Source organism: Heteronotia binoei, chromosome 21 (assembly GCF_032191835.1).
Source record: "Heteronotia binoei isolate CCM8104 ecotype False Entrance Well chromosome 21, APGP_CSIRO_Hbin_v1, whole genome shotgun sequence".
In the NCBI taxonomy this organism is placed as follows: domain Eukaryota; kingdom Metazoa; phylum Chordata; class Lepidosauria; order Squamata; family Gekkonidae; genus Heteronotia; species Heteronotia binoei.
In genome coordinates this window covers 172,483,852-172,511,069 of record NC_083243.1, presented here as the reverse complement: position 1 = coordinate 172,511,069, position 27,218 = coordinate 172,483,852, and the positions used below count along the sequence as shown (strand labels likewise).

At 44.8% G+C, this 27,218-nt stretch overlaps 3 protein-coding genes across 3 annotated transcripts in view; 1 reads left to right on the top strand and 2 right to left on the bottom strand.

Annotated features, from left to right (window-relative positions):
- TBX10 (T-box transcription factor 10) overlaps positions 1-17,679 on the bottom strand; it is a 39,698-nt gene extending 22,019 nt beyond the window's left edge. Inside the window, exons 1-2 of the mRNA XM_060262436.1 lie at positions 17,671-17,679; positions 14,234-14,324 (exon numbers count right to left, since the gene is read on the bottom strand). Coding sequence (XP_060118419.1) covers positions 14,234-14,324; positions 17,671-17,679 — 100 coding nt within the window. The remainder of the gene's footprint in view (positions 1-14,233; positions 14,325-17,670) is intronic.
- ACY3 (aminoacylase 3) lies at positions 20-23,043 on the top strand. The gene is given in 7 exon segments (XM_060262435.1): positions 20-82; positions 17,654-17,910; positions 18,201-18,230; positions 21,537-21,643; positions 22,094-22,138; positions 22,141-22,202; positions 22,849-23,043. Coding segments are annotated over 6 exon segments (672 nt in total). The 5' UTR covers positions 20-82; positions 17,654-17,677.
- Positions 23,017-27,218, bottom strand: part of CABP4 (calcium binding protein 4) — a 24,221-nt gene continuing 20,019 nt past the window's right edge. The window contains exons 5-6 of the mRNA XM_060262669.1: positions 26,021-26,168; positions 23,017-25,242 (exon numbers count right to left, since the gene is read on the bottom strand). Coding sequence (XP_060118652.1) covers positions 25,214-25,242; positions 26,021-26,168 — 177 coding nt within the window. The 3' untranslated portion in view covers positions 23,017-25,213. The remainder of the gene's footprint in view (positions 25,243-26,020; positions 26,169-27,218) is intronic.

Below are 27,218 nucleotides of genomic sequence, written 5' to 3'. Positions count from 1 at the left end.
GACAGTTCAGTTGGCTGGCAGGCACCGTCTTCAGCTAAGAACATTTCTGAAACTCCAGACCAATATGTGGAGGTTCTGACTGGTGAGTGTTCTTATTTCAGCCAATTGCCACTAGAGATCGCAGAAGCTAAAAGTTTATGACATTGCTTTCACTTACGTTAGGCCTAAGCTGAGGTAAACCAAACCCTTTGTACAAGGCTTGAATTCCCTTTCCTCTGCTTATTTTGCTCGAATCTGAACCAAGCACTTTTATGCACCATAGTTCCAGCCTCAAGATGACCCTCCCCTACCCATTTCCTTCCCACAGTACTGCACAGCTACAGAAACTAGGCTGATAGGATAGGAAGGGCAAAGAAAGGCACATCTATAACACACCAGCATGCTGGTGTTTACTCCATGGTGGTGAGTATGTCAATACTGCCCTGTATAATGTTTTATATAATAGTATAAGGTATTTATTTTGTTTCAGATTAGAGAAAATTAATTTACCAACACAGAAGGAGCCTTAGGAGATTAGTCAATGAAGCAACACAGCTCAATGTGAGACAATGGCAATGCAGCCTTCCTGGGCCAGTGTGACAGGTGATAAAGGACTAAGACATTTATAAAAGTCTTGATAAGAACTTTGGTTTGAAATAGGACTGTATAGGAAAAACACTCGTTGGGTTTATATTCTCTGGGTTTATATTTTCTGGCAACACACATGAGAATCACTATTATGCTCCATTGTTATAATGTGGTCGATCATGCAGTTTTTGAGCTCTGATAGCATTTGTCGTAGATGGTTAATAGGAAACACAGACACATAGGTTTGTAGGATGTTATTTAGTATATAGTATATTTTCACAACACAAATAGTAAAAATACTAAAAACAAAATTTGTTATACATGGTGTTTGTAGTTTTTTTACTCAGAAGAGTTGCTGAATGTAACAATCTGCTGTATTTCAACCTACTTCTTCAGTCTAATACAGGAAATGAAAGTAAGGAAGAGAGCTGTCTAAGGGGATGAGTTTTCCTCCATCCCGTAATCAAGTTCTAGTTAACTCTTTACTATCCATTTGCTATACAAACAACTTCTGAAATGAATGCAAAAAACTAACAGGGGCTGTGTTTTCTTCCTTTCTCACAGGCTTCACACACTCACGAGGAACACCCATGTGGCTCTGCTGCCTCCCCCTCCATGCAGCTTTCATCCTGCTGAGATTTAAAGGCACACACACATTCCAAAACACAGTTTGCAAGCTTCTACTAAACCTACTGAGATTTAAAGGCACATCATGGCTGTTGGGTGGGGCTTTCCTCCTCTGGCCAGCTAGCTGGCAGTGGGGAGGAGCCTGCAAAACCAAGAGATCCCATGCCCAGAGTTGGGGGCTGGCAAGCCTAGAGGGATTGTCAGAAGATCACCCACAATAGCCAGGAATCAGACTTCTTTATGCACAGACTTTCTGTCTGTAGGCCCTTTGTGTAGTTTTGTACCAATCTGACTCTCTTTTATACCACCATATTTTTTTACATCTCCCCATCCTCTCTTTCCACAGGTTTAATTTTCAAAGCCACTGCCTATTTTCAATTTTCATTTGATGCCCTGTCTTCGTAGCACCTGTTCAGCATCCCATAGAATCCCATAAAGCCAGGGACAGATTGGTCGTGATGTCCACCAGTATTATAGCCAATGGGGGTTGGCCTGGACACAGCCCAGTACAAGTCAAGATTGGTGTGGTGTCACCTCAAGCTGCTCTTTGCAAAATGAGAGATCCTTGCTTTATGCAGGACTGCCCTGTGTGAGACAACAGATCCCTTGCCTTGTCTCATGCAGGATTGTTCCATATGAAAAGAAAGACTTGTCTTGCCCAGGGCTGACCTGTGGAAAATGAGATTCATACACAGCAGCCTTGGCCAGTGGTCCCTCCACAGAGACATGAGGAGAGTCGATGTGGGCTAGGGTCACCAGGCTTCCCCCCGGGGTGGAGGAAACCCTGCTTTTGAGGGGTGCTTCTCTGCCACTGGCCAGCAGATGATATCCAACTTCCAACTGACCTAAAAGGCAACATGATGGCATCATCAACATTATGCAGTGACACTCTCGGTTTTTTTGGCAAAACTTTATGGTAAAATCAGCTAAAACAATAGAGTTTTGCCTAAAAACTAGAGTGTCACCCCCCCCCCAACATCAGTGAATGATGACATCACTTCCAGATTACCCAGGATCGCTCCACTAGCTGCATAGTAGGACCTGGCAACCTTAATGCTGCTGTATTCCCAGACCATGGCCTTCCCATTTGCCCCCTGCATAATGCCCTTTGGATTAAAGCGCTATGAACCCCATCTCTCATTAGTACCTCAGCGATCTGTTTCTCCTGCTTTCCCCTTAAATTTCATGCTGCACTTACTCTTTCTTCAGATTTGTCCAATAGCTACTACTTTGCACTTTTCTGTCAGATTCCTGGCTTGTGAACTTCCAGTCTGTTAGTTTCCTTGTCTCCCATGACCAGTTCTCAGGCTGCTGGTTTCCTAATGTAGGTTTTAATAGCAGCCAAACGTAAGAGTTATTTTTGCATCACGTAAACTGGGGTTGCAAGCAGTGTTTCCTCTAGTTTTTCTCTCCTACTGAGAGGAGCAGCTCACATCTTGAGAAGGATATAACTACTGTAATCTTAAAATGAGCAATAGGCATTGCAAGACCCTGCACAACTCCAAATTGCTGCTCAGTGGGGCTTCCTGTGTTAATAAGCGGCCGATCACAGGCACAGCTTAAAAGGGACGTTGATTGCAAGGGCTTTGTTTTCTGAGCAAGTAAACAATCTGAGTTGAAACGCTTAGGGCTCTTTAGCTTGGAGAAACGTCGACTGCGGGGTGACATGATAGAGGTTTACACGATAATGCATGGGATGGAGAAAGGAGAGAAAGAAGTACTTTTCTCCCTTTCTCACAATACAAGAACTCGTGGGCATTCGATAAAATTGCTGAGCAGTCAGGTTAAAACGGATAAAAGGAAGTACTTCTTCACCCAAAGGGCGATTAACATGTGGAATTCACTGCCACAGGAGGTGGTGGCGGCCACAAGCATAGCCACCTTCAAGAGGGGGTTAGATAAAAATATGGAGCACAGGTCCATCAGTGGCTATTAGCCACAGTGTGTGTGTGTGTATATATATATATATTTTTGGCCGCTGTGTGACACAGAATGTTGGACTGGATGGGCCATTGGCCTGATCTAACATGGCTTCTCTTATGTTCTTATGTTCTAACTCAGCCATCCAGCTTGTACCCTTACCGCTGCCTTTGGCAGTCTGCACTTCCATCATGATATATCCTTCAATATGGTCCCTTATTGCTTTTCCCCTAATTGTTATCATTTTATTTCGTTTTTTACTTAAAGTGCAACTGTGCTAATTTTTTAAAAGTTAACAAGGAAACATTTGAATGTTTAAAGCTTGGGATAGCTATGGATAATGCAAGACGGGTCACACTCACTTTTAAAATATTTTTATTCTGCTTTTCTCCCCAGCTTCAATCTCTCCTCCTCAATTTTATCTGTACAACAAACCTATAAGGTAGGTTAGGTCAAGAGGGAGAGTCTGGCCCTAGGTCACGCAGCAGCCTTGTATGAGAGTAGGGTTGCCAATCCCCAGGTGGGGGCAGGGGATCCCCTGGTTTGGAGACCCTCCTCCCGTTTCAGGGTCATCAGAAAATGGGGGGGGAGGGGAGGGAAATGTCTGCTGGGAACTCTATTATTCCCTATGGAGATTTATTCCCATAGAAAATCATGGAGAATTGATCAGTGGGTATCTGGGGCTCTGGGGGGCTGTTTTTTGGGATAGAGGCACCAAATTTTCTGTATAGCATCTAGTGCCTCTCCCCAAAATGCCCCCCAAGTTTCAAAAAGATTGGACCAGGGGGTCCAATTCTATGAGCCCCAAAAGAAAGTGCCCCTATCCTTCATTATTTCCTATGGAAGGAAGGAATTGAAAAGGTGTGCCGTCCCTTTAAATTTGATGGCCAGAACTCCCTTTGGGGTTCAATTATGCTTGTCACAGCCTTGATCTCGGTTCCACCCCTAATGTCTCCTGGCTCCACCCCCCAAAGTCTCCTGGCTCCACCCCCAAAGTACCCAGATATTTCTTAAATTGGACTTGGCAACCCTATATGAGAGACTGAGGATTTGAACCTCTGATCCTAGCCTCCTAGATCCTAGTTTGACCCTCTGTCCAATATGCCATGCTGTAGAACTGGAATGTGGAATATAATGCTATATTAAGTGTTATGTGGAGTCACTGTGGTAAATATGCATCAAGTTGATTGTAAAACAGCAGTTCCTCAGCAATGCTAATGTGGAAGAGGCCACTGAATTAAAAGAAGTAATACCTACTATATTTATATTAATCTTTAAACTGTAAAGACTCTTCATAATTCAGTCATCTCTCTCGGCTTGGCTTCGCGAACGAAGATTTAAGAAGGGTGCAATAGTCCACGTTTGCTGCAGGCTCGCTGGTGGCTGACAAGACCAATGTGGGACAGGCAGGTCCGGCCACAGCGGCTGCAGGGAAAAGTCTGATTTAGGGTTGGTCCTGTAGCAGTGCGATTCTTCCTCAATCTCCTTTTGTCCTCAAGACCAGCTATGCGTGCGTTCTCAAAGGAAGAGACAGCCTGGTGGATGGTGTGCCTCCATGCTTTGCGATCTGAGGCTAGGTCAGACCACTGGTGATGGTTGATGTGACAGGTGCCAAGGGATTTCTTCAAGGAGTCCTTGTACCTCTTCTTTGGTGCCCCTCTATTTCGATGGCCGGTGGAGAGTTCGCCATACAGGGCAATCTTGGGAAGGCGGTGGTTTTCCATCCTAGAAATATGCCCTGCCCAGCGCAGCTGCGTCTTCAACAGCAGTGCCTCGATGCTGGTAACCTCCGCCCGCTTGAGGACTTCAGTGTTGGTCACAAAGTCACTCCAGTGGATGTTGAGGTCATCACAGTAATAGAATTAATCAAGGCACAATAAATATGCAACAGCAAGAAGCCCCCAAGTAAGGTTGGCTGGCCTTTGAAAAAACAAATCACAATTAAGAGAAGAAAGCAGGCTAGAGGCAATAACAGAATGATTCCCCCCCCCCCAATATAACTTGAAGACTGCCTAAACATTGGAATGAAAGTCAATGAGGAATGAAATCTCACCTTCCCAAGAAGGATACAGTCAGATCCCTTAATTAAATCAATATTTGCAGACATATTGTAATTTCTCTACAGGGTCGTTTGGTTGACATTTCCTCACTGGTAAACAGCCAGTGCTATCATAAGCAAAGTTAGACCCTTCTCAAACCATTGACTTCATCGAAGTCATGGGGAGAGTGTGGGGGTAAGGGTGGCATGTCAAGAGTGCAACTTTGTTTAGTCTGTTTTCAGATTTCTGCAATCCAAACCTCATTGCTTTGTTTATTGGATTTCCCATGATCCTATTGGTTGGTTTGACTGAGGCTGTGGTCAGATGGGAGGTTAAATCCATTGTAGTTGCTGCTGTCCTGCAGATTTAAACTGCAGGTTCAGACAACAACCTCGGCCTCCTGTCCCCCAGTCTTTGGCACCTGGTACTCACCTGTCTTGCAGCTGGAGTTTCCAGGCACCAGGGAAAGTCTAGTCTTTACAGGTATTTGTGGCTTCACCCCATACTTTCGGATGTCTGGATCCTCTGTTGTGCACTCCAGCCTTTTGGGAAGGGAGGCTTCCAGTTTCTGGCCACCTTTTTTTTTCTTCTTCCAGGAAGCAATGTGTGTTTAACCATATAGTTGCTTCTGGTGATTAAGTGGTCATGCACATGCACACAAAGACCAAAGCTGCCTGAACCCCCTCTCACCTGTGGCTACCACACAGTGGACATCTAAATCTGTCAATTATGGGGTAAGTGCAGGGTAAGGTTGGTGTGTCAAGTCAAACATCTCCAGAACAAATTGTTCTGGGGAAATTAGAGACTTACCCAGACCATGCCAAGTCTCCAGTGTGACTATAGCCTGACACTGTATAATTCACCATGAGTCTCGACAGACTATAAATAACATAAATTAATAAAAAAAAAACAGAGGCAATGAAGACAGTAGGGTTGCATATAAAGACTAAGAAGACAGTCTTCAGCTGCATATAAATTGCCACACTGCATTCTCTGGTAAACACCAACAGAAATAAGATTGGATTGACAACATTTGTTGCCCGGTTTGGAAAAAGCATGATTCCAAGTTGGCAGGAATTTCAGTACATTAACTCTCTATCTGGAGAAGTGTGCATACACACAAAAGCTTATACCTAGAATAAAACTTTTTGGGTCTTAAAGGTGCCTCTGGACTCGAATATTTTTCTGCTGCTTCAGACCAATACAGCTGCCCACTTTTTGCATGTTCTTCTTCCCTTTAAGGGGAATCTGAAAAAGTTTACTACGAAAGCCGGGAGTCACTTACTTTTGGCTGTCGGGGCAGAGGCCCACTTCAGTTACCAACACAATAACATTCATGTAAATTGTGCAGTCCTCCAACAAACCAATGAAAGTCATGGGATTACTCTGCTCTGATGAATCAAGTTTTCTCCAGCACATAAATCTTACTCCTATGTGACCCTCAAGACTGGCCTTGCAGATGTGTGTAGCAGGAGTTAGAGGCATGGAGCTTGGTGAGGGGGGCCACAAGCCCAGTGTTCTAGTCCTTGTTCAGGAAGAATCATTCATCATCTGCTCCCAACAAATCTGTACTGTAATCAAGGGGGGATTGCAAAGTGTTGACAGAAGCTCTGATAGCTGTGATATCTCTGGACACTGTTTTTAATAGAGGCACAAGCATCTCATGTTACCCTTCTAGAAACATGCTGGATTGGGCTTGCTGACACTTTTGAGATGCTTGGATAGCACTGAGGAAAGGCCCACAGCACATTAAGGTGTACTGGAGAGTCTGAACTTGATCACTCTAAAAAAATTCCTGTAACTCACTTTACGCTGGCTTGCCCTTAAGACTGATCCAGAAACTCTAGGTAGTACAGAATGTGGCGGTATGCCTGCTCACAGCATTGACTGTGCAGGCAAGCATCTAGCCAGCATTATGCCATTTGCACTGGCTGCCAATTGAGTACTGGATCTGCTTCAAGGTTTTGGTGTTAACCTTTAAAGCATTAACCTTTAAAGCCCTATATGGCCTGGGACCTGCCTACCTGAAGGACCGTCTCTCCCCACATGTTCCCCAGAGAGCACTGAGGTCAGGAACACAAAATCTCCTCTCTATCCCCGGGCCAAAAGAAGCCCGCTTGAAAGTCACCAGAGAAAGGGCTTTCTCCGTTATGGCCCCCACATGGTGGAATCAGCTGCCGGAAGAGGTGAGGGCCCTGCGGGACTTGGTTCAGTTCCGCAGGGCCTGTAAGACGACCCTCTTCCGGCTAGCTTACACCTAGCTGGGATGAAAACTTGATGTAACTGGCCAGCCATCTGTTTATATGAAATGTAATGTTACTGGTTTTTAAGGTTTAATTGTTTTTATCAAATTGAAATGTACTGGTTTTTAAGGTTTTAAATGTTTAAGTATCTAATTGTTTTATACTTAAAACTGTTTAAATTTTATGTTTGATTAATTGTTGGAAGCCGCCCTGAGCAACTTGTGGGAAGGGCGGGATATAAATCCCGAATGAATAAATAAATAAATAAATAAATAAATAAATAAATAAATAAATAAATAAATAAATAAATAAATAAGTGGCCTGGGACCTGCCTACCTGAAGGACCACATCTTCCCATACGTGCCCCAAAGAGCCTTCTGCTCACTGGACCAATATGCTTGCGCTCATCGGCAACATTAATTCCGGAAACTTTCCCCCCTTCCCCCCCCCCCACCTCTGAAGCAACGTTTGACTTCCCACAATTGGGCGCATGTTCAATGGACCCCCCCCCCTCCCAGAAATTACCATCTGATCACGCATGCTCCAAGAAGAGAGTGTGATAGTATTGGATGTCTGATCGCTCAACAACGGAATGAGTCGCATTCTTGGATGCTTGTCTGAATGGCCCTGCATCGAATCAATATTCAGCGGTTCAAATTGGAGCGCTACACACCCGCTTTTAATGTGACGTGTGACTGCACTCCAAGTCATATTTTAGGAAGATCTCAAAAATGTCTAGAATTATTGTAATCAGCGGAAGGAACAGAATAGGTAAGTGGGCCCATTTCATCCACACACCTCATAGTCAACCCCTACTAATTTAGGTGGACAGGGATTGTGGGGCCAATTGCCAGAAACTCCCAGTTACTAGTTTTTTAATATGTAGTATGAGTGCACTGCTAGGCAAAACGTAGTCCTTTCACCTTGCAAGAAAGGGTTCTGCAGGAGGCAGGGCAGCATAATATTGCCTGATCTTGTCAGATCTTGGAAACTTAAACAGCATCAATACTCAGATGTCAGACCACCAAGGAAGAGTTTGCAGAGGAAGGCAATGAAAAACCACCTTTGCTTCCCACTTGTCTTGAAGGCCTCTTGCTGAAGTCACCGTAAGTCAGTTGTGACTTGACAGCGCTTAAGTATGTACATAGTAGACAACAATGGTGATAATATTAATGTCAGGGTTGCTAACAGGCCTGGAGAAAAAAAATTTCATGTACCTTTAATAGAGGCTTATTAATGCCAATCAATCAATCAATCAATCAATCAATCAATTTTTATTTATATCCCGCCCTCCCCGCCGAAGCAGGCTCAGGGCGGCTAACAACACTGTAGAAAGTGGCAACTGAAGTTTTTCATGGCATGATGGTAAATAATATCACCTCATAAATAATATCACTTGAAGCATATATTAAAGGAACAGGACTTTTTTCTCCAGGCAGCTGGTAACACTAGTTAATGATAAGGGATGACATTCAAATTTCTCTACAGAAAATGCACTGCTTCAGGCAGCAAACCTGTTAACAACTTTCCAAAGGCCCTCTGCACCCTTACATGCTTCCTGTTCAGCCACAACTGATGACTTCAAAATCTCCTTCTGGGTCTCTCTGATCCTTTGTCAATTAAAACTGCAAAACTTTTAGCCAGGTTTGTCAGCTCTAGGCTAGGAAATACTTGGAGATTTTTGGGGTGGAGCCTGAGGAGGGTGAAGTTTGGGGATGAAAGGGACTTCAACGAGGCATAATGCCTAGAGCCCCCCTTCCAAAGCAGCCATTTTCTTCAGGTGAACTGATCTTTGTCAGTTGGAGATCTAGTGTAATAGTGGGAGGTCTCCAGCCATTACCTGGAGATTGGCAACTCTTCTTCTAACTGTTTCTCTAACCATCCTGTTCTCACTCCACCTCCAGTTCTGAGGAGTGTCGTCTTGGCAAATTCTAGTTCCCCAAAGAGAGATTCCCAGCTATCAAGAAAACACAATCAAAGACCATAAAGCATAATTATTTTTTTTAACGTTTAAATTTCAATTTTATTGTTAAAAAAAAATGATACAAACAAGAACTTAAATAACGCTTATACAAAAGTTATATCAAAGTTAGGTTTTACAAAAAAGAAGCATAGATCAATCAATTACAGAACAATAAAGTTCAACAGTTCAGGAGGCAATATTTCTTCTACAGAGGCAATTGAGTAAAGCATAATTTTAAAAAGTGGCCACTGTCAGCTGGGCATTCATAACACCTGAATTTATGACCAGATTACAAACCAGCAATGAAATTCAACAATGTATGTGGAGTTATTTTCATTTTTCTACATTATAATAATTATAGCAACAGGTCAAAACATCATCATCATCAACTGGAGAGCCAGTTTGGTGTAGTGGTTAAGTGTGCAGACTCTTATCTGGGAGAACCGGGTTTGATTCCCCACTCCTCCACTTGCACCTGCTAGCATGGCCTTGGGTCAGCCATAGCTCTGGCAGAGGTTGTCCTTGAAAGGGGAGAGGAAGGTAACGGAGATTGTGAGCCGCTCTGAGACTCTTCGGAGTGGAGGGCGGGATATAAATCCAATATCTACTTCTTCTTTAAAGTATGTATGTACCTTCAGCATACATACTGAGAACACTGGGTTATTTGCTGATTTAGACCAATGGTCAGGGACAAAGCACATGTAACACAGGAGATCTCTAACTAAGACTGCCCATTTTTTCCTAATGAATTAGTGGCTCCACATGACTACTTTGAAATGGCATGAGGAGAAGACGCTTTAACGCTTTCTTCTCACACACTTTCCTAAATACAAACATCTTTTCTAATTGCCAAGGGGGCAAAGTCAGGTAGAACATCTGTACCTGTATTTTGTCCCTTGGGAAGATAATTGCAGCTTCGTGAAAGGAAATGTGAGACTCATATTTAGGAAACAGCAAGAAAAGCAAGTGTTAAAGACCCTCTCCCCCAAGCAACTGTCTTCAAAGCAGCCATGTGGGATTGCATAAGGGGTTGAAATGCTTAACCAGTGGAAGACTGTAATCATGGGTTTCTTGTATATCATCCAGTTGAGCCCTGAGGTCAATGTGAGACTTTGGTAAGACATATCAGATCCCCCTTAATGTATACATTAGTCACACAAAGCAGCAGCTTTAAATCAAGGGCTGTAGAAGGGAGAGGACAACAAGAATATAAAGAGAGCCCTGCTGGATCAGACCAGTTGCCCATCTACTCCAGCATCCTGTCTCACACAGTGGCCAATCAGTTTCCCTGGAGGGCCGGCGACAGGGCATAGAGACTGAGGCCTTCCCCTGATGTTGCCTCCTAGCTCTGGAATTCAGAGGTTTACTGCCTCTGAATGTGGAGGTTCCCTTTAGACACCATAACTAGTAACCATTGATAGAAATCCTCCATGAATCTATTTAATCTCCATAGGGAATAATGGCATCTCCATTGGGAATAATGGAGTGCTCAGTGGACATTTCCCTCTTACCCCCCCTCCCCCGCTTTCTGATTACCCTTAACAGGACCAGCACACCCATTAGGTGACCTTAGGCAGTCGCTTAGGGTGGCGGCCCTGGGAAGCACCAAATTGGCCACCCCTCCCTCCCAGGTGATTTAAATCACACAGAAGGGCCCTTGGAGCAGCCGCTGCCCTTCCTGCCAGTGAAAGGTCCCACTGATCAGCTGATTGGTAGGACCTTTCGCTGGTATGAGGAGCGCCAACAGAAGTAGCCAGGCCAGCCTTCCCCTCCATTTAAAGAGCCTGCCAACCAACCGCTCTGCTGCCTCTCCTGCATGATTTGGATCACTGATGGGGACGGGCTTGAGAGCTGCCGCCACCACCAATTCAAATCACACAGAAGGGCTGGCAAAAACAGCCGCAGCCTCCCTGTGTGATTTAAAGACCTTGCTGACCAGCTGGCCAGTGGGCAGCGGCGTCACTAGGGCGGGGCCAAGGGGGCCATCGGCCCTCCCCCAGAGCATTCTCATTGGCCCCAGGCACTGACCCATGACCCCCCCCCAACAGGAAGGGGCTGGCCCTGGGACTAGAACACTGCTGCTGTGTGTGGGCTGGCCGGGATTCTGAAACCGGGGCCGCGCTGCCACCGGCTCAGCTAAAAGCATGTGGGTGAGTGGGGGAAACTTAAATGCTGCAAAACTGGTATCTTGGATTGCGGGGGCTGGTCATGTGACCAGAGGGTGGATGAGGGAGGGGCCATGTGAAGTGGGCGGGGTTGTGTGCGGAGGGGGTGACGCAGCCCTCCAAAAGGGGTGATGCCCAATGGGGGGGGGGTGACTTGAATCAGTTACACCCCAGGGTGCAACCCACCCTAGTGACGCCTCTGCCAGTGGGATCTTTAAATGGAAGGGGAGGTTGGCCCAGCTGCTTCTGCCAGCACTCTCTGCACCAGTGGAAGGTCCTGCCAAACAGCTGATTGGCAGGGTCCTTTCACTGGTAAGGAGGGTAGCAGCTGCTCCTGCGGCCCTTCTGTGCAATTTAAACCACTTGGGAGGGAGGGGGTGGCCCCCACTGTCTCAACCTAGGGTGCCAGGAAGCCTGGCACCAGCCCTGACCCTGAAGCGGGGGGGGGGGCCCTCCAAACCAGGGGATCCCTTTCCCATAACTGGGGATTGGCAACCCTAGGCCATCACTACATGCCCTGGCAGTGAATTCCACATTTTAATCACTTTCTGTGTAAAGAGGTATTTCCTTTTGTCCATCCTGAATCTACTGCTCATCAGCTTCATTGGATGCCCTCGAGTTCTAGTGTTTGGGAGAGAGAGAAAAAGTTCTCTTTATCAATTCCCTCCACCTCATGCATACTTTTATAAACCTCTATTACGTCCCTCTTAATTGTCTCTTTTCTAAACTGAAAAGACCCACACTCTTCAGCCTTTCCTCACAGGGAAGGTGCTCCAAACCCCTAATTAATTGGGGTACCCTCTTCTGTACTTTTTCCAGCTCGGCAATGTCTTTTTTGAGATATGGTATTGTACACAGTATTCCAAAAGAGACAGCACCATACATCTATAAAGAGCGTTATAATATTGGCTGTTTTAATTCTTAATCCCTTTCTAAGCTTTGCTCACGGCCTGAGTTCGATCCCGATGGAAGCTGGGTTCAGGTAGCCGGCTCGAGGTTGACTCAGCCTCCCATCCTTCCGAGGTTGGTAAAATGAGTACCCAGCTTGCTGGGGGGAAAGTGTAGACAACTGGGGAAGGCAATGGCAAACCACCCCGTAAAAAGACTGCCGTGAAAATGTTCTGAAAGCAACGTCACCCCAGAGTCGGAAATGACGGGTGCTTGCACAGGGGACTACCTTTACCTTTAATAATCCCTAACATAGAGTTTGCCTTTTTCAGTGCTGCAGCACACTGGAATTGACACTTTCGTAGAGCTATCTATTACAATCCTTCTCAGTGTCAGCAAGTTCAGATCCCACTAGCCAATACTAGAAGTTGGGGCATTTCCCGCCCCCCCCCCCCCCCCCAGCATGCATCACCTTATATTTACCAACACTGAACTTCAGGGGCCATATTGTTGCCAACTCACCCAATCCTCCTGGCTTTGAAGTCAGCCTTGGTTTCTACCATCCTGATAGGGGCGCCAGTTCCTAGTTTGGGGCAAGGGATCCTCTGGCTTGGAGGTCCTTTCCCTCATTTCAGGGTCATCAGAAAGCGGGAGGGAGGGAAATGTCTGCCAGGCACGCCATTATTCCCTATGAAGACTGGTTCCCATAGGGTATAATGGAGAATCTATGAGCCCCAAAAGAAGGTGCCCCATCCTTCATTTTTTCCAGTGGAGGGAATTGTGTGCAGTCCCTTTAAATGTTATGGTCAGAGCTCCCTTTGGAGTTCAGTTGTGCCTGTCACAACCTTGCTCCTGGCTCCGCTCCCAAAGCCTCCTGGCTCTACTCTCAAGTCACCAGATATTTCTTAAATTGGACCTGGCAACCCTAATCCTGAATAAGTTTGTGTCATCTGCAAACTTGGCCACTACATTACTCACCCCAAGTTCCAGATCATTTATGATCAAATTAAATAGTACTGGCCCCAGTACTGATCCTAGTTGGACTCCACTGCTTACTTCCCTTAATTATGAGAATTGTCCATTTATTCCTATACTTTGGTTCCTGCAGTTTAACTAATTTTTAATCCATGAGAGAAACTACCCTCTTATCCCATGACTGCTACATTTAATAATAATAATAATAAATAATAATAAACTTTTATTTATACCCCGCCCTCCCCGCCGAGGCAGGCTCAGGGCGGCTAACAGGACATGGTGAAAACCATGATACAAATAGACAATAAATAATACAGTTAATAATTTAAAAATAAAACAATAAAACAGTAAGACATTAAAATACAGTCGAATAGCGTATAAGATGGCTCGGTATTACTGGTCTTATCGAGAGTTCTGTCTTAAAAAGCTAGCTGGAAGAGGGCAGTTTTGCAGGCCCTACGGAACTGGTTAAGATCCCGTAGGGCCCGCAACTCTTCCGGCAATTGATTCCACCATTGGGGGGCCTTTGTAGAGAACGCCTGTTCTCTGGTAGCTTTTAATTTAGTTTCTTTTGGCCCAGGGATTTCAAGAAGATTTTTTGCGCTTGATCGCAGTGCTCTCTGGGGAACGTATGGAGAGAGGCGGTCCCTAAGGTAGGCAGGTCCTCGACCATATAGGGCTTTAAACGTAATAACCAGCACCTTGTAACGAACCCGGTAAAGTCTTTGGTGAGGTATCTTGTCAAAAGCCTTTTGAAAGTCCTAGTACCGTGCTGTCACCCGGCCCACCCAGGACTTCAATCAGACCCATAGCAATTTTCTCTCCCTCTCCCCCTCCTGACCTCACCCTTTGAAGCTCCAAGGTTGCTGATGGCATTCCCAGCTCCTTCTACCTTGTCTTTGCCTGGTTGTGCTGAAAGCTTTTCTGGGTTGCAAAGCTGCAGAGAAAATTTGGAATTGATTTTCCATTAAGGTCTCTGTACCCAAATAGACTGGTCCAGGGGTGGCCAAACTTGCTTAATGTAAGAGCCACGTAGAATAAATGTCAAACGTTTGAGAGCCACAAGACGTAAACATCAGATGTTTGAGAGTTGCAAGGCAGGCAGGCAAATAAATGAAGGGGAGAGAGGTGGAAAGAAAGCAACTTTAACTTTAACAAATGTCTTGTTCCAAGACAGCCAACGGGGTGGAGGGGGCTTGAAGAGCCACACAGTATGTGTGAAAGAGCCACATGTGGTTACCGAGCCACAATTTGGCCACCCCTGGACTGATCTATCTAGGCGCAGAGACCTTAATGGATGTTTTTCTTGCAACTTCATCTGTGCTTAAATGTATTTCAATTGAGTAGAGCTAAAGCAGTTTCATTTTTGCAATGTTTATGGCCAGTTGAGCTCCTTGCAAATAAAGGGTTGATACTTTGAGTCTCTGCTGAATGCACCTGAGAACTGCTGCCTAGTGTGTATGCTAACCTGGGAACTCACAGCCAAAGGGGGATATTACGCTGGACAGCCATTGTCAATCTGAGTAGATGGGATGGGGTGGAGGAAGAAGCTTGCAATCAGGGCAAGCCCTAGACTGTCTGGCACCCGAGGCAAGGCTAACTTCTGGCACTCTCCCCCCGCCCCCGATAATATCACCGAGTCACCTGGGGGTGCCCAATTTGGTGCACACAGAAGGCCAGCACCCTAGACAATTGCCTAGTTTGCCTAGTAGCAAGGACAGCTCTGCTTGCAATGCCCAGCCATTTCATGTTTTCCTAGACTGGGAGCATTTTTATATTTTTAGTTTCTGCTGCGATTCTTGTGCTTTTTCTTGATGTTTTATTTTAAAAACTGAATTGCTAAATCCCACTATTTCCTCACCATCTAAACAAAATGTCACAAGAGTTTTAAGCATGTTTGTATTTTAATTTTTTAAAAAAACTTTGTGTTTGTCTGTGTCCTTTATAAAGTTTATATATCTGTTACCTGGCATTACATTTTATGACACACATTACTCAACCCTGCAAAGTCCCATTTGTGTCAAATCTGTCCCTCATAACAAATGAGTTTGGCACCCCTGTCTACTGGGTCACTGTTGCCTACATGCTTGTTCACTTTCTCAAAGAACTTCAAAGGGTTGGTGAGGCAGGATTCCCCCTTTACAGAAGTTGTGCTGCTTTTCCCTCAGCAGGCTTTGTTCCTGTGTGTATCTAATAATTCTATCTTTGATTACAGTTTCTACTAATCTGCCTGGGACATTTGTTAGGTTCCCCTCTGGACACCTTTTAGAAATTGGTATAACATTTGCTACTCTGTTCTGGTATAGTGGCTGAATCCTAATGTTATGGGTTAGTAGTTCAAAATATACAGGTTGGAAGGAAGATTAACTCTTCCCCAACTTGAATTGTTTGACCAATCAAAAATCCCCTCCCCGGGACTGCTTTTAACCCTAGTCAAGGGAGGGGGAAACACACCCAAATTGGGCTCCCTCCACTGGGGCTTAAAGCAGCCCATATTGTGAGGAAAAAACCCCCTTTTCCGAACATCGTAGTCACCAGTATGGTTGCCAGGGCGCCTGGAGAAGTGAGCTCGCACACGTCTGGCCAGAGAGTGTGGGCAAAACTATCCAGGAATATAAGGGACTTATAGTACAAGCTGCCACGAGTTATACAGGCACTCTAAACCGGTACAGAGTGCCTGCTAACACAAACGGACGTTTCCCCATCATTGCACGAGCCAGCCATGGAATGGAAGAATCTGCGCCGCCATGGAGCTATCCAGGCAATCGGTTATGAAGCGCTGAACATGGAATCCACTGTGTAATGCTAACACCACTCGTAGTCATCTTCCTGCCAGGCTGGACTTCATCTCACCATAGTGGAAGGCTCACGTACACACCAGATGTCACCTTTAGCCCGCAAGCAGCCCGTCTGCCCCATGAATGGATTAACAACCCAACTGTCAATCCTTTTGTCTAGCGAAACCCTGAACGAAGGCTCCTACCCAGAAGAAGATAGGAAAAGAGGAAGACCATCTCCTGCCAGAGCCAGGTCTTTTGTCCAAACCGGGGGATACCTAGGTCAATATTTGATTCTCTATTGTCACCTTTTCAGATAAGCCCATCTAATCTTAAGTATTTCCCCCACCCAGTGTCCATTTCCATTCTTCTTCCCGACTGACACCTTGGAGCCGCCCCAGGGCCTGTTGCAATCTGGAAGTTCTTTCAGGTACACGGGACCCAGGCAAGTTCATTGGTCAAGATCAGGTACCCAATTAGGCACCACCAAGGAACTTGCTATTGGCTCTGCAATAGTCCAGCCTTCATGGTCACTGCAGAGCCTCCCCTGTTTCCTCCCTCCTACCTCCCATCCCCTGAGGGCTCTAGGGAGTCCTTATAACCTGTGGACTAGCTACCCACAGGTGTGCTTCTATCAGTAACCCACCTTCCGCTGCATAGATCCATCCCCGATTCCTGATCAGTTTTGGGTCCCTCTCCCATTCCCTCGCTTGTCGCCCATTGGAGCCTTCCTCAAAGACTACGATAGGTAATATTACCCTGTGTGTCTACCCTTATATGTTTCCCTATCCATCTATCTATATTTCTTAGGACTGTGTGTATGTATGATTGTATGTGTATTTTTATCTTGTATGGAAGACTATATTTTTCTCAATAAATTATAATTGGTTTTACTAAATTAGAGTCCCATTATTTAAGCAGCACTCTCTGGTTGGTTAATCTTGTATACACAGGTAAAAAGATTCCGAGTGAGCCAGGTGCCCACCTAACTAATTCCCCAACCTCGTTTGGAAGGCATTTAGGCTAACAATATGGAGAATTTTCAAATAAGCAAGTGGTCAGTGTCATGATCCCAAGCTACGTTGGTGGCCACATGGCTGCTTTCTACAGCAAAATTACACAGCAAGAAGTCCTTTAATGGATCTCTAGCATCATGTGCATCTTGGACCTCACACTTGCCTGTTGCCTGAAACATGGTAGAGAGAACACTGTGCCTACCTGATCTACCTGGCACACCATTTACAAGATAATGCTGGAGGCCAGGAGCAAAGGGAGATGATCAGGAAAAGTGGAGGGGGAGGGGAGTCAACCAGTAGTAAACAGTGATAAATATGTGAAGTTATGCTAGCTCAAGAAAAGCACTGTAGACTCCCAAGGAGGGAACTGAAGGAATTGAGGAAGGTGGTTTGATTGGGTGGATAAATATGTGGATGTTCTTGTCTTTCTTTTTTCCAAGATGGTGACATCTCTCGTGCCTTTCTTTCTCCAGACAGGAGCTGAACTTACCACAGTCATGACACCTCCTCATAGCCTCCCATTCTTAAAACGAGTAGCAGTCTGTGGAGGCACTCATGGAAATGAGATGTCAGGAATTTTCCTGGCCAAGCACTGGTCACGGGACCCCTCTGAGCTGCAGCGTGACACATTCCATGTCACTCCCTTCCTGGGCAACCCTCATGCAATTGAAAAGAATGTGCATTACATTGAGAGGGACCTAAATCACACTTTCTCTGCTGAATTCCTCAAGTGAGTATTTCATCATAGAACATTTTTCCTGTACTCCACAGAGAGGTGGGAACTTTTCCTCTGTGCCAGTTATTGGAGCGGGGTTAGCAGCTTCAGCTTGCATTGGTCTGTACTGGGCATCAGAATGCTGAGGTGCACTAAATCCTCTTGTTGTTTGCTGTGACACTCCCTTCCCTCTAAGTAGTTTCCATGGGAAAATGGGATCCTGTCAGGTGAACAGTTAATTATTTTGGGAGCAATCTACCCACTGTGGGAATCTCCTCATCACAATTGCTATGTCTGTTCCTCAGTTCAAAGGAAGACATAGAATCCTATGAGGTGTAAAGTATGCGGGGTTGGGGGGCTGCAGCCCCTCCCCCCGGGATTTTCTCACCCAGGGCTAAGCTCCACCAGCAATCAACACAGGACTTGGGGCTTCAAAGGCATGAATGGGTTGATAAAGGATGTGTGTGATTTTCCCTATGAGCTTCAAAGTCAGTGAATGACTTAATGACTTTACAACCCAAGCTCTGCGCCTTAGAAATGCTAATTGAGCTTCCCCCATGCCAGAGGCTAGGTGTCAATCTTCAGTTACAGACATCCTTCAATACAAAAAGAAGTCACAGCCCTCATATCCCAAACTAGCCAGATCTCATCAGAGTTTGGAAACTACACAGGAATGGCCATGGTTAGTGCTTGGAGGAAAGCTGAGGCTGCTGTGCAGAGGAAGACAGTGGCAAACCACTTCTGCTTGTCTCTTGCCTTGAAAATCTCATGAGGTGGAAAAGACAATGAACCAATCAGCCTTGGATAGGGCAGCAATTGTCAAGATAATAGTGACACTCCTTCCCCCTCCACTTTTAATGCACCAACAGTCAGACTGAAGGCTCTCTTTGGTGCATGGTGTTCCCTCTAAGCTGAGTTAGCGTGAGCTAGCTCACAGATTTTTAGCCTCCAGCTCACACAGTTTTGTCTTAGCTCAGTAAAAATGGCCCTAGAGCACAGTAATTTATGCAATAGCTCACAACTTTAATGCCAGTAGCTCACAAAGTAGAGTTTTTGCTTACAAGACTGCAGCTTAGAGGGAACATTGTTGGTGGATTCAAAATACTTGCTTGGTTCCAATTTACATTTGCGGGGAAAGAGAGATTGAGTGTGGCCATGAAGATCAGAGGCCTTTAAGAACAAAATTTGAGGTCAGTGGCACCTTTAAGAACAACCAAGTTTTATTCTGGGCATCAGCTTTTGTATGCAAATTCACTGTTTCATTTAGATTGCACACACACTTATTTTATCTGACGTGAGCCTTTTTTTTTGCTATTAATCATTGATCTTATATATTGTTTTGCTGCTGTTGGTTTTATGATGTGAGCCATCCTGAGCCCATTTTGTGGGTTGGGCAGGATATGTTGAATATATGAAATGAAATGAAAGTTTAATTTCTGAATATAAGTGAAAACTGAATGATTTAGGTGTCAAGACCCAGTATCAGCAGCAGCTGTAAACTGTAGCATATACTGAACCCAGCATATAGTTGGTGACAGCCAGTTTGGTGCAGTAGTTAAGTGTGCAGACTCTTATCTGGGAGAACCGGGTTTGATTCCCCATTCCTCCACTTGCTGGGAGAGACTGAGTTCCTGTCTACAAAGAACTTGCCTTTACCATAGACTTCCAGGAAACGCACTTATAAATACCTGGGGCCATTCAAAATAAAGAGAGTAATAAATAAAGTGACAATGGAGCTGGAATTACCAAAACTGTTTAGTAAAATCCATCCTGTTTTCCATTGTATCCTTCTTCGGCGAGATTGGGCACCCTCGCCCGCCGGAGCCCAAGCCCATTCAAGTGAAGGGTCAGAGTCACCATGAGGTGCAGGAGATATTGGATGCGAGGGGAAAAAGGGGGGTACTGTATTTCTTAGTACATTTGAAGTATTCCCCCCCCAGTTGTGATGAATGGGTGAAAGCATCCGACCTCCAAGCCCCCCTTCTACTCAAAAGATTTTACCTGCTGCACCCAGACAAACCCCGAGCAAGAGCTTAGAGGGGGCATCATGTCAAGCATTGGATATTCTTTCTTTATTGTAATTGTCTGATCATAGAATTGTTACTAACCATGAATTGAACTCAGGCTCATCAAAGTAGCAAACTCCCTCCCTTCTCCTTTGCCTCTTTCGCTTTTACTAACAAATGCAGGAATGTCCTCTTTGAAGATAAAGACCTCCTGAGACTTGTTCCCAGGCCTGGACCCAGGATGCGCCCGCAATAGAGATAAGGAAGTTTAGTGTGTGAATTTCACACATGAATGTAGAATTGTTTATAGAACCTTTGATGTGCCATCTTAAAGAATGTACTCTGTTATTACAATGTATCAGTTCCAATACCTAGCTTGGCTGAGCCACATGGATTATCAATAAACCAAACTTTGTTTCAAAATCCAAGGACTGGTTATTTTGAAATCTCATGCTTGACAAACTGCTGGAATGGCCTTGGGTCAATCATCACTTTTGTTGAAGCTGTCCTTGAAAGGGCAGTTGCTGTAAGAGCTCTCTTAGCCCAACCTACCTCACAGGGTGTCTGTTGGGAGGGGGAAAGGTAAAGGAGATTGTGCTTCAGGGTCATCAGAAAACAGTGGGGGGAAGGGAAATGTTCCCCTAAAGCTTTTCTGTATTGCCTTTTACTGTCAAAGTTGTGACCATTAGTTTGTCCTATGCACATGATATGTATATTTGCAGATCTTAAAGTGACTATTCTAAAAGAGAATTTCAAAAACAGGACACAGCAAGAGACCTCTGAGATACCACTATAACCACTGGCCAACTCCCACCTTTTTCTGGGTTTGGCCCGGTCCATGGGCATTGTTGGGGAGGGGTGCTCCCTCAATTTATGGGGAGGGAGCTTCTCCATAAATTCATAGGTAGTGATAATGGAGGCTCCTCCCTATATCACTAGATCAAATGTTTTTGACTGAGCCCCAGCCCCCTCCCTCAGGAAATTGAAAAGTCTACGGCCCTGAATACAAGGTTATAGAGCTATACCATTTACCAGTTTTTAAAATACCTTCAAAAATTTATCCACAGTGTCAATGACTACAGAGTAGGGAATCTCATCATGTAGCCTCCCTTTCACCAAAACAGAGTTTTTAAAGGGCTCTCACTAATGTTTGTTTGTTTAACTCTTACTAGATTATAATAGGGATGCCACATCATTTGGGGTAGCAGATAACATCCAATGAATTTAGTCAACTTAACAGACTTGTGCTTTGTGTTATGCAAGATGCAGGATTTGGCAGTACTTTGGGGGGAAGTCTAAGATTTAGCTTTAGTTTAGTTTATTTGTAATTTGTAAGATGGTGTTCCTACCTTTATTCTTGAGAGCTGCATATTGAAAATATGCAATAGCTATAACAAATAAGCTGTGCATCTTTTCTCCCTGCTTGCAATTAATACTTACATTCCAACTTTTCTTTCCTTGTCCTAGTTATGTAGGGAAAGGTGTTCTGAGATGTTGGCTGTTGGCGGGAGGGGTGCGATAGACAATATGAATGGTACTTGCTTTTGCAGTTATTCAAAATTTGGAAAGGAAAGCACAAGATAGAAATGGACTCTGATGACCAATATGACTATCTCATTGTAACCTCCCTACTGCATTAGAGCTTGGCCCACAGCCTCAAGGGGTACTACGAGCTGACCTCCTTGCTCAGATGAGAGCTGTTATGGCCTGTGCCCTGGACTTCATTGATCTTTTTAACAAAGGTAATTAACCCATTTTGCCTTGATTCTTGGGACTGAGACTTAACTTAAATGAATATGCCAAAGAATGAGTGACACAATTTTTTTTTAAATTGGAGCTTGTGACCATAGCTTTTATAGTTTTATTAGTGAATGTCAATGATCTTCAATTTCTAGCACTCATAGTAAGAGAGAGCCCATCATATATCACGCTGAAATGATTTGGGGATGTAATTGCAGCCCACAATACAGGACTCTGACCTGCACTGGCCCATGGGGTTGCATTTCCTGTTTCAGCATACAGCAGACTATCATTAGGGAATGAAGTCACTTTCTGAAGCATTAACCACGCCCAGATGCTCTTGCTGACCAAGGTCCCATATTTTGTGTGGATCAGTGAGGAACATTTTCTATCTTCTGAGCTAGCGAAGCTGTTTCTCTGGCTGGGCTTTTCATACCATCTCTTATCATCAGGCATGTTGTTTCCAGCCTCTGAGATTGATGCACATAAGCTGTTCAATGAGTAGATTACCCCTGCTATCCTGATGGTGAGATTTCTGCCGTGGTACATTCAAAGCTACTAGTGAGTATGGAGAAAGATGAGAAAGGTGGGAAAACCTTTTTTGGGGTGTGCGAGAGAAAGAAATTGCAACCTAGCATGTATTTGGGTAGTGACTGCACTAGGAAAGCAACAGAGGACAGGACTCCCAGTGTTCCCTCTAAGCTGCAGAGTCTTGTGAGCAAAAATTCTACTTTGTGAGCTACTGGCATTAAAGTTGTGAGCTACTGCATAAATTAGTGTGTTCTAGGGTCATCCTTCCTGAGCAAAGACAAAAATGTGTGTGCTGGAAGCTAAAAATCTGTGAGCTAGCGCATGCTAACTCAGCTTAGAGGGAACACTATACCTTAATAAATAAAAATTTTGGCAGCTATAGTTTGTCATGCCATAGTTTGAAGAGCAAAGGAACAGAGCAGCTGCCCTAATTCCCTCTGCTATATGCCGTTAAAGGTATCTGTGCCACCACCGTTCATTCCATCTAATCCTGCAGGACTACGCTGACTCTCCAAGGCAAATGGTAGTCTCCGTATATCAGTTCCGAATTCCTATTAAAGGCTGCTTTTGCCCCTCCAGTCTATTGGGGTGTTGTAATGAAGGTACACAAACATGGGCTGCGGGTAAGACTTTTAAATATATACTTTAGATCTGTAACTAAACCTTCCTGCCTTAGGATAAAGATCTCCTGCCCCTGAAGCCTGGAGACCCCATTTTCCAGACAGCCAGTGGGGAGGATATTTCGTACAAGGGTGATGACATCACCTACCCAGCCTTTATTAATGAGGCAGCCTACTATGAGAAGAAAGTGACCTTTGTCCAGATGGAAAAACACACATTCTCCTTGCCTGAACTGCAAAAGCAGCTTTAAACAAGTTGAGTTTAATTATGGTAGGCCAAACAATACACTGCAAAAAAGCAATTACAATCTGTATGATTAATATGTTCTGAGCTGTTGCTTTGTGAGTTATCCAAGCCCCCTACACTTGCAAAGAAATGAAAAGAATATCAATCTACTCATAGCTTATTACTAGAGACAGCTTTTTCCTATGTTTGTGTGATAATGATAAGAATAATTCATAGAATTTTCATCCAAAGAAATTAAACTCACATTGTCCTCAACACATTTCTTCAGGTTGTCTTTTTATACCTGTGGGGCAGAACTGTCCTAGCTTTGGTGGGCCAGTGTGGTCCTATAGCATGAATGCTGGATGTAAACCTACATTCAAATCCTGCAGTTCAGCTGTGGACTGACTGGAAAACCTCATTTCATTCTCACTTAACTGCAAGGATTCCTGTCAGGGTATCAGGACTATTCAGAGTGAAGTTAGATAAGCTTAAACAGATATAACAATAATGTTATTCATCCTGTGCGTGTGTACGCATGAGCATTTGTGAATAATGGGGATTCTTTGTCAGTTCTGATATTGCTGTACAATTCTGTCAGTGGGGCATCTCCCTGGAACTCACCAACATATGATTCTGGGTGTCTCATTACTGACTGCACTGACTTCATTCCCTCTTTGTGAAGACAAAAAATGGATCCACTGGCTGAAGGGAACCCTTCAGCATTTGGAACCTTTTGTTGAGCAAACAATCTTGGTCTGTGTGAATGTTTCCTTTGCATTTTTATTTGCTCTTCTTAAAGTTCCTGTCTGCCAGGTCAGGAAGGATATTCACAGAAACACAGTATTCATTATTGTTCATTTTATGGAACTCAGAAAGAACTTCCACGCAACCCGTGACTGAAGAATGTCCAAGAAAAACTTCACACAGGCAAAAAAGATTTTGTTCTGCGAAACCTTTAAAAGCCACTAACACTTTCTGAGTGGCTAGAAGAAAAGGATATAAGTGAATTAAGTCTGCATATGGTGCTCCTTGCTCCAATGCCCAGCAAATGACACTTCCCTATACTGTGGGCCCACCGAGTCCATACCCAGTGTTCTCAACTCTGACTGGAGGTTTGAGACTGAGGGTTTTTTTCAAACTCTGCTACTTGTGAGGCAGTAACTGCAGATGCTGAAGAATGAAGCTGGGACCTTCTTCTTGTTAAGCAGGTTCTCTGCCATTATGCTATTGTATAGAGTCCTGCTGACTCTCAGCATAGCAGGCAGTAAGATCTGAACAATTACTAACACGGTTGCAACACGTCCAGTTTTGGGCTTCAACAATGTCATTCCTGGGGAGTACTTACTTACCAGACTGTAGCAACAGTGGAGACTATTAGCAAACCATTGTCCAGAGAAAATTCTCCTGTCTGCTTTCTGGGTAAGGTGGCTTTGCCTGTTCATCACCACCTGGTCTGACTGTTACGTAATAGAATTAACCAATAGAACACACATTCTTACATTCACCAATATCTGTAGCCTAATGAGCGGGAGCACAGGCTCCTTCCTTTGATTCCATCTACCTACCTCTACGCAGAGGCTTTTCGTTGGTTTTGCAATTTTGCTCCAGTGAGACATGTATTCCTCATTCAGCCAGTCAAACATGGGCATCCCTGACAGAAACGAAAGATTAACTTTCACAGTGACTACTGAACACTTTTAGTGGCAATCTCCAGTAGCTCTGAGGTCAGGAATGAAGCTAAGATTGTGCATAAATGCTGAATACAGGAGAAGCACTCCTGTTCTAGATCTCACTGATAGCTGGAAATGATTTTCAACACCTGGGGAGACTTCTCCACACCCAGCTGTATTGGTGCAGACTAATGAGTACTTCCTGTTGACGGAGTAAACTGTGAGGTAAGTTCTCTAGCTCTGGCCTAGCCAGCTTGCCTCAAGAAGGGCAGCTCAATTAGGACATAGACAGCAGCTCCCCCTGAGATATCATGCTCAGTGAGCCTGAGTTCAATATATAGCTTGGCGTGCCTGGTTTTCATGAAGCCAGTGAAGGACCCAAGACACAGGGACAGATTTCAGCTTTCTGTGGGTGATGTCAGGAGATGAAGGTTCACCGAAGAGCAACTGATTCCTTCCAGCTGCTGAAGCAAAGACAGTAATGATCGGAGGCAAGAGACAGTTGCTTTCCACCAAATATTGTTACCGAGATGAAAGCATCATCACGAACTCTGGGAAAGGTGGGGAAAAGAGAATCAGTACTGATAATGAAATCCATGAAGAAGAAGAAGAAGATATTGGATTTATATCCCGCCCTCCACTCCGAAGAGTCTCAGAGCGGCTCACAATCTCCTTTACCTTCCTCCCCCACAACAGACACCCTGTGAGGTGGGTGGGGCTGGAGAGGGCTCTCACAGCAGCTGCCCTTTCAAGGACAACCTCTGCCAGAGCTATGGCTGACCCAAGGCCATCTCAGCAGGTGCAAGTGGAGGAGTGGGGAATCAAACCCGGTTCTCCCAGATAAGAGTCCGCACACTTAACCACTACACCAAACTGGCTCTCATATAACCCCCACAGCCTTTTCCTTCACATACCAGCAGACTGGGCAACAGTAGTGAACTGTCTGCAAAGGCCTAGAATCACATTCCACAGGCAATGATACCCTCCCCTTCGATGGATGTATTTGCCGAGCAGACTCTTCTCACCATTTAGTGCTTCATTCCCACCTGCCCTAGCCCTGATTCTGCAGTCAGATATGTGTGCAAAAGAAACAAGACAGACATAGTAGCCCTTTGGAAGGGTTGGGAGGCTTCAGAAAAAGGAACAGTGCTCTGAATAGCCAGCAGACAGGGACAGTAGGGATGGTACAGAAACCTTTTAGCAAAAGCATGTGCCACAGTAGAGGCTGCATGATGATTCAGTCCCCAGTCCTTGCAGAATAGAGGCAGAACACGGAAGGGGTAGGATGTAGGGAAGATAGTCACTGGAGTATTTGCAACAATCTCTTACCATCAAAGTCCACTCTTCCATCCCCATTGAGGTCAACATCATGCAGGATCTCATCCACCTCCTGGGCCAAGAGTTGTTCTCCTAATAAGGCAGCCATAGCCTGATGGAGTTCTGCCCCACTGATCATTCCATCTCCATCTGTATCAAACTTCAGAAAAAAGAAAGTGAGTGAGGGCCTGGCTCTTTGGTACTACCTACAACTCAATTCCCCCCCCCTCTTTTTATAATGCTCCCTCCTTTTCTTCCTTCCTCTCTCTTTCCACCAGCTTTCTTCTCTTGCTTACCCAAACTCCAGTCTTCCCCACACTACTCCAGCTCTGCTCCTACTCTGGCTTTAATATCCTTCACATGCATTAGCAGCAGCATGGAAGCTGCTTCCCTGTGGCAGGCCCCCATTGTTGGAACTCAGTCCTAAAATGGCTGACTGACTCCATCTTAGTAATAGTAAATGTTGTTTCTGCAATGTCATGCTGCATCATGGCCCAGCTGTTACCTGTTACTGAGGTAAGGTGGAATGACCTCACCTGTAATTAGGCTTTGTGCTGACTCACAGAGCTGATGCAACCTCTGGTGAGCTTGCATGATTGGTATGGGTATTTAGGGAAGCTCAGTGAGCTTGCTCTGTCTGCCTGTAAGGGTTGTGGGTACTGTGAGACTCACCGTCCAGGTGGCAGCAAACACTGCTTGTGCTACTGTGCTTGGATCGTGCTGTGTATACTTAATGGTGTATACTGTTATCTACTGAAGTGTGTACTGGTTACTGTGTATGACCTTGGCCTGGCAACGACTCTGAATATTGGATACTGTCCTGGTAAATATATTCTACCATTGCATACAGTGGTCTCTCTTGTCTTTTAATTCCTGTGTTTGCCTGTCCCTCTCCTTCAGCTTCTTCTGCTGCGTGCGAATTCTCTTAACACCCATGCTCATGACATCCCTGATTATATGGCATGATACCTGCACAATATCAAAGAATGTGCATTTTGGGTATGGCACTAGGGAACATAGGTAGAAGCCACTGTGAAGTTTTATTTTGTTTAGTCACCTGGCACTTGCATTATGACACAAACACTTTTTCTCTTGCACAGGCCAAAAGGCATGCCCAGAGACAGACATCGAATCATTCTAGGCTGCCAAGGAATGCAATTTCCACTGGTGGCCACCAGAGGCACTCTCTTACTGCCTCTAATTAGTTTGT